Source organism: Amblyomma mixtum, chromosome 7 (genome assembly GCF_055824585.1).
Source record: "Amblyomma mixtum isolate Tamu chromosome 7, ASM5582458v1, whole genome shotgun sequence".
Classification (NCBI taxonomy): Eukaryota; Metazoa; Arthropoda; class Arachnida; order Ixodida; family Ixodidae; genus Amblyomma; species Amblyomma mixtum.
Window position 1 is genome coordinate 21,536,543 of NC_143018.1, and position 13,060 is coordinate 21,549,602.

At 46.6% G+C, this 13,060-nt stretch overlaps 1 protein-coding gene across 3 annotated transcripts in view; it reads right to left on the minus strand.

Moving 5' to 3' along the window:
* Positions 1-2,913: 2,913 nt before the first annotated feature.
* The window catches only part of LOC149335213 (monoglyceride lipase-like), a 54,417-nt gene continuing 44,270 nt past the window's right edge, over positions 2,914-13,060 (minus strand). Inside the window, exons 4-7 of one of the 3 annotated variants that reach the window (XM_089551889.1) lie at positions 11,005-11,115; positions 8,675-8,848; positions 5,069-5,200; positions 2,914-3,880 (exon numbers count right to left, since the gene is read on the minus strand). In XM_089551889.1, the coding sequence (XP_089408015.1) occupies positions 3,776-3,880; positions 5,069-5,200; positions 8,675-8,848; positions 11,005-11,115 (522 nt within the window). In that variant the 3' untranslated portion in view covers positions 2,914-3,775. Of the gene's footprint in view, positions 3,881-5,068; positions 5,201-8,674; positions 8,849-11,004; positions 11,116-11,165; positions 11,277-13,060 lie in introns of all 3 variants that reach the window. The other 2 variants (XM_089551890.1, XM_089551891.1) reach the window with 2 other exon arrangements.

Genomic DNA, 13,060 nt, shown 5'->3' on the forward strand with positions numbered 1-13,060 from the left:
TTGGTCATTTTAATACAACCACTAGAAGCCTTCGTCGTGGGGGAAGACAACGGCATGGCTACAGCGGAACGCCGACTAACCCCGAGACGCGCGTTGGGTGAGCGCCTGGATTGCCACGGAAGCCGTGTCCGCCTGCCCGGTGGAGCGAGCGTTTCACCTACACCGAGTGTGAACGCGCGTAGGAAATGCGCGGGAATGCCGCTCGAGGACATTCCGGCGTCTGTGCGATGGCATGGTTCTCCCTCTCCCAGCGCGTGACGGCGATCTGTCGTGACGTCATCGTGTCACGTGGTGTGGCATCATCGTGTCGCGTAATTTGGAGGCGCACAACCACAGCGACGGCGCGAGGTAAGCCCCCGTTTCTCCACTGTCGTGACGTCATCGTGTCACGTGGTGTGACGTCATGTATCACGTGATTTGGAGGCGCACAACCACAGCAACGGCGCGAGGTGGGCCCCCTTTTCTCTACTGTCGTGACGTCATCGTGTCACGTGGTGTGACGTCATGTATCACGTGATTTGGAGGCGCATAACCACGGTGAAGGGCTGAAGGCGTAGCTAAAGTAGTATGCTTCGCATAAAAGCGCTCGAGAAGGCGAAGGCACTATAGAACTGAGAAAAGCACTATATTGGTTAAACAGGAAGAAATTTAAACAAAATTTTAAAAAGACTATCTTGACTTAAATTGCCTATACTTTATTTTTTGCGGAAATCGCAAGCTCGTTTGTCAAATAAACGAGTGAGAAATGCGGCTGAACAATTTTAAACTTTCTCATAAGAGGCTCTCGCTTTCTCTCGGTAGTAGGCGCCTGCAGGCGTCTGCAAACCCTGGTATCGGGCACAACACGACATAGGCGCCGCCTATGGGTCGTGCAGTGGCACTAATCGGTGCTACATTAACCGAAATGCTTATAGTTTATAAGGGGTGTAACGTCCCAAAGCGACTGAGGCTATGAGAGACGCCGTAGTGAAGGGTTCCGGAAATTGCGACCACCTGGGGTTCTTTAACGTGCACTGACATCGCAGAGCACACGGGCCTCTAGAATTTCGCCTCCATCGAAATTCGACTAACGCGGATTATACGAAATGCATACGTTTTCTTAAAACGATAGGTGACAGCACTAACATGGCTTCAAAAATGCTTTCAGTAAAATAACACTGGCGATATCAGCAGATGTCAGCAGTTGCTTTTGCCGGTGGCAGCGCTGCCGATGGCAGTGCCAAAGCAGCACAGTGGCAATCTCCTTTTCAAAAGCTCTGAAGAGATGATGAAGAAGCAGGGTTAAACCATGCAAAAAGCGAGCACAAGTTTCATGAAAGGAAGTAATAAAGAAGCCTGAAGCTTCTTCTGGAAAAAGTAACGCTATGTATTGCACTAGTCATATTCACATAGTATAGTTCGGCGAAACCAACTCCATTCAGATGCGATGCGAAATTTTGACACAGCACAGCGCAACCATCGGCTTCGACCTTAATTTCATTGCCGATTTAAAACACAAATTTCTGCCAAAACATTGAGTTCTGCCCTTCCTAACCTCGTCATAGGGAACGATTTACAATAACATGCCAGTACTTTTATGCTTGTCTCCGGCGGTAGTCTGCCCTCTTAAGTGGGCGTGATTAAGACCTGCAAAGTAGGGAAGCGGGGCATACTAACTGCCACTGCCACAGGTGCACCAATACCTGCTACGAGTTCCCAAGACGTAAATTGCTTTCAAGAGCATTAGTCAAATGACTGAAGAAGTCATGGAAGAGACGGAAACAGCGCGAGTTGGCAATAAATGAGGAAAGGTGTGAGTGTTCCTTGAATACTGGTTCCCAAAAGAGGAATTGTCTTACTTCTCACCGAGATTGAGGGGGTGTTCGCTACGCAATCGAAAATCCCATTCAAGCAGTAACAGCTGTGTCAGTGTAGCCCGTAAGATTCAGTGATTCGCGTGTGGTGGTGGTGTTGTCGGTGAGTTCTCTTCGTCGCTGCCTGTTTTAAAACATGATCGTCCTTACTCCAAGGGCTTTCTCAGAGATTTAGGCACCCATCCTTGAGTCCGAGCACGTGGCATCCGTTTTGTAGAAATCTCTTCGTACTTCGACGCTTTGCCAGCACCGGCATGTTTTTGTAGCGGAAGCTGCATTGGCCACGAACTTGCCATTTCGCCGCGGCGGTGCTCCGAGGAGGCACACAGACCGACCTTGAGCCGTTGCCTAGCAACCGCCGCAGCTGGGCGACGCCATGCGCTCGCCGCGCCATCTGGCATGACGTCACACCGCGCGCCTCGCCGCGGAGCCGCCGCCGCCGTTTGGTATGACGTCACACCACTTGTCTCGTCGTTGCGCTCTCCTCCGCTCGCTTCGCCAGCTGTATCGCATGCTTTCGCTTCTTATATTCTGGCATAGCCGAGCTAAGCCACTGCCAATTTTTTAACACTACCCACCCAATGCTGAATATGGCAGGCGCAGTACGGTGCCTTCCAGCTCGGCTTCTCTGTGCAAATACAAATCAAGCACCAAAAAAATGCTATATTGCTGTCAATGTTAGCCGGAATTTCTTGCATGCTATTAGGCAGTGACGACTAGTCCTTTCTTGCCTATTATCCGAAACAAATCACTCGCTTTAAAATACTTAACCGCAGACTTCAGAGTATTTAAATTGGGAATCATCAATGCAGCAATTTTAGCAGTGGTCTTCCCGAGTTCTTGTCGCCTTACCTTTTGCCATGATGCAACTACCCAAGTAGCACAGCTAATTGGCCCAATATTGGAAATGTATTGGCAAAGGCTGGCTCTACACAAGACCAAAGTGAACCTGTCTATTTCCAAAACTGGGCTGATTACCTGTGCTGTATGGGTAAGCCACGAAGAACTGTACCACATGCCAATCGCATATAATGTCATTCGCTGAAGGAACGTCCACAAGTTCAAGAATTATGTACACTTTATTTGCATCCGTTGCTTTCTGCACAGAGTGCAAAAATTGCATGCCTATTTATTATTCTAGGCAGAGAATCGAACGTGGAAACATGCAAAGACTCATTACCGATCAAGATATGCACCAAAACAAAATAATTCAAAAAATTCCTTGCCACCGTCTCCTAGGTGCCGCCCACTGTGCTGTCGAACAGAACTCTCTCATACATGTAGTTACTAACATGTGGCCATTACAACTGAGCTTTTTGAACTAAGGCTTTTAAGCTGACGCCAGCATGATTCAATAAACAGCCCTAGTTGCATTGTGTTTATCCTTGTTTGATTGCTTTTTGCTCGAGTCGTGAGAACTTCGCATCTGTCGAAGCAATAGATTAGTCGACCGTAAGGTTTTCAAACATTAATCGCGCACATCCTATCAACCGTGGGGTAACTATGCATACAAATTGCATTCACTGAAGCATGGGTTGTCACAATACACCACACCTGACAGGTCAAGCCAGATAACTTTAAAGGCATCGAAACATTATATTGCTATGATGAAGGGACGGTTCTTGCATACTGCGCTCAGCCCGTGGCAACGGGCTTTTCTAGCTGCCATCTTATCAACGAAAATTAGGCTCTTCTCTAACAGGCTTTCCAGCAACCACAAGCTGTTGCACGTGTCGTGGTCAAAATATTTCGTTTTCTTCAACCGGGCGTTACAGGTGTGCCATACGAGCTCAGGGAAAAATACCTGTCGAAGATGTGACTCCTACTTTGAAAAGCACTATTGTAACATCGCACGCCTATGAACATTTCCTCTTCCCCCTTCTGTAAATAGTAGTTATCACCCATTTTCGTCGATTATAGCTTCACGACGGAAACCTAGCCGTGTACCAGTCGGCGATATCCTTCAGCACCTGTTGTCCCATCTCCCCAGGCTCCGTCAGCAGGCTGTGATAGCACTCCTTGTATACCTGCAACAGACAGCAGGGTCATTAGAATGGCAGTGCAGACGATTGAATGAAGATTAGTGACGAAGAGACACAATAACATAAAACAAAAGACACGCAGAAAATACTCGAGGAGACAGGCGCCCCCTACCCGTCCGTGTCGTCAGCGCTAACTACCCCAACAGCAAGTTTTCCTTGACTAACTATCGAAACTCTAGCACAGACTCTCTCTTAAGACACAAAGAGTGGGCTTCGGTGAAAAAATCGGTGAGGCCAGGCTTGTGGCGGAATCGTATAGAAAATGAGTATATGCGTCAGGCACGTGTCAGTTTGCTTGTTTAGTTCAAAAATGGCTTATCCTGATTATTCTTTAGTTTGGGCGTCAACATTTACAGCTATATCAGATTGTTTACACGTACAAATGTTGCTGGGTGGATTTATAGCGAATTTTCGTAACGAAAATTTTGCTTGGTAGTCGTAGTGTGTTCAGTCTTTCCTTTCTGCTTTCATGATACATTTTCTGCCTTTGGTACTTGCCGTGCATGGAATGTTCAGCGTTTCTTATTAACAGCCGGAATTTCCATCTTTAATTTTTCGAACAACAGCAAGCTGTTCTTACCTTTGGGAAACGGATGAGTAATGGTCAGCTTGTAGCCCTCAATTTACTTTCTCTCAAAATAGCTTAAGCTTTACTTAAACGTACACGGCAGCAGTTAGAGACTTTTGCACCGTTATCACGACTGGCTTCACAGTGTTGAAAAATCTTTACAAGACTTTCTCCAGAGTAATGCTGCCACTAACAACCTTTCTGGCTTTTAGCACAGACTGCCTTGGGGCCTGTAGTTTATACAGTTGCGTTTCTTCGTATCCGGCTAGACTGCTTGTGGTGTGCCTCAATTCTGACGTGTTTTAAAAACTTTGAGATATTCAAGTCCACTGAAGCACAGTATAAAACCTTCAAAGTAAGGCCATCGCGCAACGTTAAGACCTAGCATTAATAAGTGGTTGCATTAAGCTGGAAAACGTACGACCGATCAGAACCACTGAACCACCCTTCAGATATATATGTCTCGTCTTTGCTGGCTTCACGCACATGCTACTAGGCTCCATTTCACCCATGACTTAATCATTAAATACTAAGCCGAGAGCAGCGACATCAAGTGGCACCATCACCGAATAGAAGCGAATAAACTCCTTCATTCGAGAGTGTACCTTCATGCTTTTGTCTTTGCTGGGTGCCTTCTTGTAGAACTCTTCGGAACCAGCAAGGTCGCAGAGCTTGTCTGCAGAGCCGTGTTGTATGAGGAACGGAATGTCGACTAGCTCGATCTTGGCCTGAAGGTCCTGCAAAATATGAAGGAAAAGAAACTTCTTATCACCCTCAACTGCTTACTAATGGAACCTCTGACGTTGAAAATCTCTCGGTCAGAGTCGGGCCAAAGTACGTAAAACTGATTGGTGGGTAATACTGCGAAAGGAAGATGATAGCTGAAAGCATTCCCTTCCTATCGCAACATCTGTCCTGCAGTGGAGTGAAAAAGTAGTCGGAAAGGAATCTAAAAATAACTACGTGCATGTAACACTCAAGTGGGCAAAACAGGTATCCTAGCATTTGCAATTACCCAACCGCGAGGTTTTGAAGATAACAATGACGGTTGTGTGTTCACCCTTCATGACCATACAGCCTTGACCCTTCCCAAAATAGCATCCTTCGGCAAGACATTGAGAGCACAACTATAGCTGGGGTCCGCGTTCTAGACCACACCTCCTAATTGGCCGATTCACTCACTTCTCTCCTCAGTACAAGCCACGCGTCTTACGTCAGAGGAAAGGTACAATTAGGTATTGGGCAACGTATCCGAGGACGCGGGTATGCTTGGTATAATTTTTTTCTTCGTCCTGCACACTATGATAGCTATGGCATTACTGTTGAGCGCTAATTTTGTACCACATGTCCGAGAGTCTCACACCACACCCATTCATTATGAGGACGGACTGAGTGACGTTTAACTCAGCACAGATTGATCTATGAACGGAAGCACACACATAGCAGTATCAATGCACCACAAAGCAGCAGCAGTTTACTGCGAACCTGCTAGCAACGCCATAAACTACCAAAAATTAAATCTTTGTATTAGCGATGAATAACTAAGAATACACTTAATTTTTCGTCGAACCATTAATCAGCAGAAACCTGTGCAACCGGCTTGTATTCCAGGCTCGTATACGCCCCCCCCCCCCCCCCCCCCCCTTCCTCCCCCGCACCTCCTTTGGCGTATTTTCTGCTTGCTAGGCAGCCCTAAGGGCATTGTGGCTCGGAGCCAACGGTTCATTCTCATGTGATTGCCACTAATGATGGATGCGTGCGCGTCAGTGTGTGCGTGGGGGGGGGGGGGGGGGGGGGGATAGCTACGGGTGCCAAAATCTGAACAGTACATACAACAGATATAACAGAGGGTCAACATGAGAAAACAGATATAACAGATGGTCAACATGAGAAAAAGCTTTGGGACTGAAATCATTGTGCGCACGACTGGGTGTGTTTGTTACATGAAGCAAAGAACAAAAAATCTCCAGCGAGGGCTTACGGCGACACTTTCAAGGTTACCCGGGCATGCCTACGCATCAAGTTAACCCTGTAAGTTCACTCACTTCTTCTTTTCGCCTAAAATAATGGCGATGCTGGAGCCGCTCAATAACGGTGTATTGGGCCGTGGCGAACCACCATTAGCGAGAGGAGAAAGGGGGGATTGCTTCTCAAAATTCGCTCGCTTAATGCTCGTTTTCCTTGAACCGCCGGGAGAAAGCAACATTCGGAGGATCGTAATAGTCTGACGTCATGCTTTCACTAAAGCTCGCAATTCGACGTAAACAAAAACTTCCTGTCGATTATGGCGATGAACTGCCGGCCATGTGGTGGAGTAATTCAGCGAGCCTTTTTATTTCGTTTCGAAGCCTGCACCACCTTTCATGCCCTTTTCAGACACGTAGCATTCCGCTCATATAAAAATGGTCTATAGACTTCTTATTGACTCTTATCGACTTCTTATTGACTACGCCCTGCAGGGGGCGTTGTAAGGCTGATGATGAGTCTATAGACAAAAATCTACTAAAAGTGTATTGCCATAAATCTATAGATTGTCTATAGACTGTCTATGGCATTTTGTATTGCCTATAGACTGTTCTCTAGGATTTGTCTATAGACAGTTTATAGACCTCATAGACAGAAGTCTATAGATACTCTACAGACTGTCTAAAACTTTTGTAACGGCAGTGAAAACTGAATAATAGCAATGCTGTCATTATTACTTCTCTGATGCGCTGAAATCCGTTCAGACTTCATCCAAAGGGAAACAACTCTTTCTAGAAAGTCTTCTTGCTTTCCATTTGCCGTTTAGCTGTATTCCTTGGTATCTTTGCAGGGATCTTAGGTTTTTGCATACGCTAGGCGCGGCGAGACATTTGCTGATGGGGTTCGCACGCTTGTGCTGAGCGTCAGCATACAGTTCTTTGCAAAACTGATGGCTCAACATATGTGGGCACACGACTTGGTAACAGAGAGGTTGGCACACAAACAGACGCTATATCGTACGAAATGAAACATGGGTTAATAGGTGGGACCCCTTGATTTGCTGTCCTCGATCATTTGTTCAATGCTTCTAGCTTGTACAACACAAGTCTCATCGGTCACGCTGTAATAGTAACTACCTCGCACTGTCTTGCTACTCTTCACAGGATTTGCAGCACTAAACTGAACGTCTAGAAATTCTCCCTGGTCGCATCGCTGCATCGAAAGGGTGTACAGCACCCAACCGGGGCCCTGAGTATGCGAACACCTTCATCGTCAGGGCAGAAAAACTAGCTGCTTCACGAATGAATTTTAGGAACCTCGGAAAGAAAACGCGCATACATAGGCGTGAACAAAACAGACGGAATGGCGCCTTGCCCAGTCTGTTTGGGTCACGTCTTTGTCGTGTTTTGTTGCGCGATTCTTGGAAAAAGCATTTCATCGCTGGCTTGCTTCCGAACCCTCTGCTGTTGTTCACTCCGCCATAGTTCTGGCCCGGCAAACTAAACGATTAAAGCACAAGGTCTCTGGTTGTTTAATTGTTCGGTGCATTTCAGCACATTGCAGCAGCAAAACAGGCCGGCGATCTCAAGCGATACACGCTGCGCATGTGATCATGGCGCACTGAGAGGCAGTGAATAACGAGCACAATCAGCAGTACAAACGAGAGAAGAAGATGACACAAACTGGTAACTATAGCCACTGGTTGTTATATTCATCCAGCCGCGAATCTAGAGTCCAGTCCACTTATAACGGCCTCAGTTCTAACGAACGCTCGCTTATTACGAACAAGGATGCAACTGCCATCAAAATATCGCTTAAATTTTTAAAACGAGAAACTACCGCCTAACCAGTCCGTTATAACGAACAAACGAGCTAACAGATGCTTTAAACTCGCTCCCGTGGTCGAGAAACACACGCCTGCCGCCAGCGTGGAGACCAAAGAGTGCCTCCGTGCTTTTGTAATCCTCCTAAAGAAACTGTGTCCTAATGCAGTTTTAAAGAGAAACTTCTGTAACAAAAAGAACACTGGCGCTAACGTTACCCCACCCCCGATGGTGTTGGTTGCCTTCTTTTCTCTCGTCCAGGTTGCTTAAAGTTTTCGTTCAAATACGTTCTGCACAAAATAATACCCATTCAACAACGACAACCAATAGTAAACAATAAACAAACACAAGGAGGCTTTCTACGAGAAGCAACGGTCCAGCGCGCTACGAGTAACGGCTAAAACAGGGGGAGCGAATTCCCACCTCGAGAGCGTTGAGCATGGCGGCAGCCCATCCCATGCGTACGCTGCCGTGGTACCGGAGCGGGTCGTTGGCCATCCAGGCCACCGTGTCTGGGTCCCTGGAGACCAGCGACAGGTCCAGGTCGCCGATGGGAAGGTTGGGCACTACCCGACCCAAGATGCGAGCCAGGGTCATCTGCATTCGGCGGGGCGGGGCGAGAAGCAGACGTGTAAGCAAAAGCCGACAGTGTACACACAGCAGACGACCGTAGAGAGAGGTTCCACTGAAAAGTTGCTCGTGGGTCAAATGCAGTATCATGCGACATGCACGTCATGCAAGAATACAAGAATAGTTGGCTCATAAACAAGAAAGAGTTGTAATTAGCAGAGTTGTGATTAACTATAACTGTGTCCGGGAATAACATCTGCGTCATTTACGAATGGCCTAGGGCTCGAAGCCTGCCTTTGTCATGCTTGAGCATTCCGATAGATAGTGTTTAACTCTTCATGTCTTTGACAGCTCTGTCGAGCCTGGCACAAAGCACCGCTGGTCGTAAATGCACGACAGAGCGCGTCGTCCGAGCGATCTATAGACAGATGAGTGGACGACGTAGTGATACGCACGAAAGGTGAAAATGCTTCTCAGGTTTCTGATCTTCTGCATACAGCCCAACAGTGACCTAAAGTCAAGTAGTCAGGAAGAATGTTGCAAAATCCTGTTCATTCACCAGTAGAAAGCGCACTTTTATGTCTCACTAACAGCTATACTTACTGTGGCTTCTGACATTCGACATACTGGCTAATCAGGGTTAGCGCGATAACAAACATGAAACATTGAAGCTTTCCATCTTGCGTCAGAGTCACAAGGAATAAAGGCTCGCACTGGTTAGCACTGATACCGCGTTAGTCCACATGCTCACTGTGCGCTTGCTAATTACACCTGTCGTATCATGCGCTTCAAAAACAAGACTTGGGTTCCTGGAAAAAGCGCTCGGTTCATTGCATTATTCATGACTCCCCAGAGCGGCCACCGCGTCCGACTATCAAGTGGCCTCTTCACGAATGCTTCCCTTATCGTCAATTACACACGTTTGCATGTATTTATGCGCAATTTACGGCTTTGAGGCCACGCTGGAACCATTACAGTGAGGGGTAATGCTTGTGATGGATGTCTCTGTGGACACACTCACGGACACGCTGTATTTGGCTCTTCATTTCTCGGAAAATGAACGCAGCCCATCGACATCGGTGCATATATGCACGACGCTTCCTCCTGCGGCCGCCGTCATTTTCCTTATACATAGCGCCTAGAGATACTGAGGGCTGCGCTGCAGCGATCTGCCACGGATGAACACATTTCTATATTCATCATCAAAGCAATTAGGTTCCATTGGAAAGACTAGAATTTTATGCTGTCATGAGAGATAAAGGACTCTACAAATGTGAAACAGGGGTCCCTAGTCCTATAGTGATAACTATACTTCAAATAACATCAGCAGTAGGCATACATGGACTATGTCTTCTGGGGCAAATGCGCTAATGCTCCGGTATTTGTTCTGTCATCTTCCAAAGGTGTTTCGACCAGGCGTGTTAGCCTCAACTGCTGTCGTTCTCTCCAGCCGGACAGCGCAAAGATTCAGGCAAAAACTGCACGCTTTACTACAAAGCCACCTACAAAGGCACCATCTTTACCTATGTCATGCTCGGGTAAACCTGCGTCATACTTTTTACCGCCTCCGGAACTGTTTGCCTTCAAAACAACTGCGTTAACGTAGGAGTTAAAACTGCATCGTCTGGCTAATTAGCGGTAACGTGAGGCGACTCAACGAAGATGCTGCGCGCTGGCAAAAATCAAGAAACTGAATAAAAAATAAACAAATCAAAATAATAATAGTAATAAAAAACTCATGCGATGCTCGGTCGACCTGCAGTAAGCCACTGCAAATGACTGAACAGTGTTCACTGCAGCAGTTTTCGGCCTCCACCACAACCAACCAACCACCACCATCAGCAAACAGAGCTCTTTGATCACACCTGTTGTGAAACTCCCCATAGCCTCTACGCAGCAAACTTCTGAACTTTGATCGATTCAGAAGTACATTAGCAGACTGTCGCGCCACGTTCGTCACTCAGGTGAACTGCCCAGCGCTGTTCAAAGCATGAAATAGAGAACCTGCACTGCGCCACCATCAGTTAACAAAGTCGCTCATATGTGGAGCTACAATCTGCTAACCTCTACAGTTACACCTACCAATCTCCAAAAAACTAGCTGTGGGACTAGTTGGGATTTTGAATAGGAATTTCATAACTGGTGTGATAAGAGCTCTGACCAGCAGGGGCATGCTGACGCACCTTAAGCCAGGTGCCCTGTTCCTTGTCCACGGCTAAGAGCGGGGCCATCATAATGAGCCCCGCGATGTCTTTGGGCCTCCGTTCGGCCGCCATGGCGACTAGCAAGCCCCCCTGTGGAGAGAGATGGGAAAGCGAAAAATTCAGCGAGCTGGTTTCGTTACCTTGGTCCAGGTGCCCTGTACGGGGTCGATCCGTACAGCTGGGCCGTTCAGCACCATGCCGGCAAATTCGCCGGGTCGCTCCAGGGCACTCCTCACGCACATTGTGCCTCCCTTGGGTTGTTTGTCGTGGAGTCGTTTGGAAGGGCGCCACCACCAGGTAGGGTTGTTAGTAATGCAGGAAGGAAGGGGGTTAGGGTTAGCCGAGGTTGTTAAGCAGGGGAGAAACATGTCAGATTATCTGGTTCGTGAACAACTTCATGTAAGGTTACCATAATGAAGTTAGAGCGCATAAGTTGAACCAAAAGAACAGAACGTTCAAAGAAGTGGCAAATATATTTTTAAGAGACGAGATAGACATCGGCATGCTGTACAGACAAGGGTACAGTTGTTAACAAGGACTGACATCTCTGGTAGATTAATGATTTTGAGAGGTTATATTGCTCCAACGTTATTTTTATTGCATGCAATAAACGGGGAAGAGACTCACGTAGCAAGTTAGGCCAGTTGCAGTGAATAACCAGCAAAATAGCAAAAGTTACAGGCAGCGCTGAACAACGTACCTACCAAACTAAGTAAGCCAAGAAGAAGTGCAACTTGGAAAGGTGCCGGTTTACGCAAGTTGGTGATCTACAGTACCTAAATGCGTGAAATGTGATGCACACACGGGTGAATTACAAGGACATAGCGTTTATATCAAGCAGCTTTGTTATTTGACCCACACACATACACATTGCACGCACACATTGTATATCAAGAAGCAGCGCCTTCACTGAAGCTCAAGAGCAATAGCTTACGTGTTTGAATTAAGCTCAGAAAGCTCATTGAGGTGGCGGCAGTGCACAAGCAAATGAAGGGTATACCAGCTTTTATAATCGAACTTTCTTATAAAATGCTTTTCTTCTCTCCAGTTTTGATTTTAATTTTAATGCGAGTGTCTCATTAACGTCTTTTGACACTTTCAATCGGAACAACCCGATTCCATGATTCTATAGTGAGCTCTGATGCACTTATGAAGACCTCTGTTCTGTATATTTTAACTTATAGTAGTCAAAATTTTTCACAGCATCCCGTTCTGCCTCCTTGACATCCTGCCCTTTCATTTCTCCAATTTCGCACTGTTAACAAGCACATAAATACGCACTTATCTCTAGACATTGACCAGAGGGAGACACATTTTATTCCCGCGTGTTCATGAGGGCATGCTCGCAAAGACACGTAGCCTAAGCAGCAATGTTAGCAGCCTACATAGCCGCATTGATGTATTTCGTTAAAGCATGTTCTAGACTTTGTGGGTTATATATGTGGAAATGACACATATTGCTGCCCAGAGGATCAAGTTCTATAGAGCACCGTCGATCCCATTGAAGCATGCCGTCTGGTTTCATGGGCAGCTCAACAAAAATAGAACCCATTGTCGAGCATTTCGACAATGGCATTTTATCTTAGTTTTGTCGTCAGTTTAATATATCCTCTTTGTCAACATTTTTATCTTTGTTTCTCTGGAAGGGGCGTCGAAATGTAGCGGCAAATTGGTAGTCAAATCTTAAGGTGTTGTATTCGCTCAAAATTATGAAGGCTGTAAGCAGAAAGCTGAAGAGAAGGAAAAGTACATAGGCAGCTTGGGAAACAAAACGTTGCTTGCCACTAAACCCGGAAGAGCAGCTAGATGAACAGTGTACTTTATCCAAAGTATGGAGCCCAAGCAGTTGCCTCTAGGACGTGTAGTGGGGCTCTTGTAGTCTCCGAGTAAGCCCTGACTTTCGGAGAGGTCGTCATCTACAATAAATGTTCGACTCTGATGATGCATAGCGAACAATACACTATAGCCGACATGGAAACCTCTTGGAGCTTTTTACTTTTGACGAAGGTTGTAAATAGCGAGGTCAATGGCATCG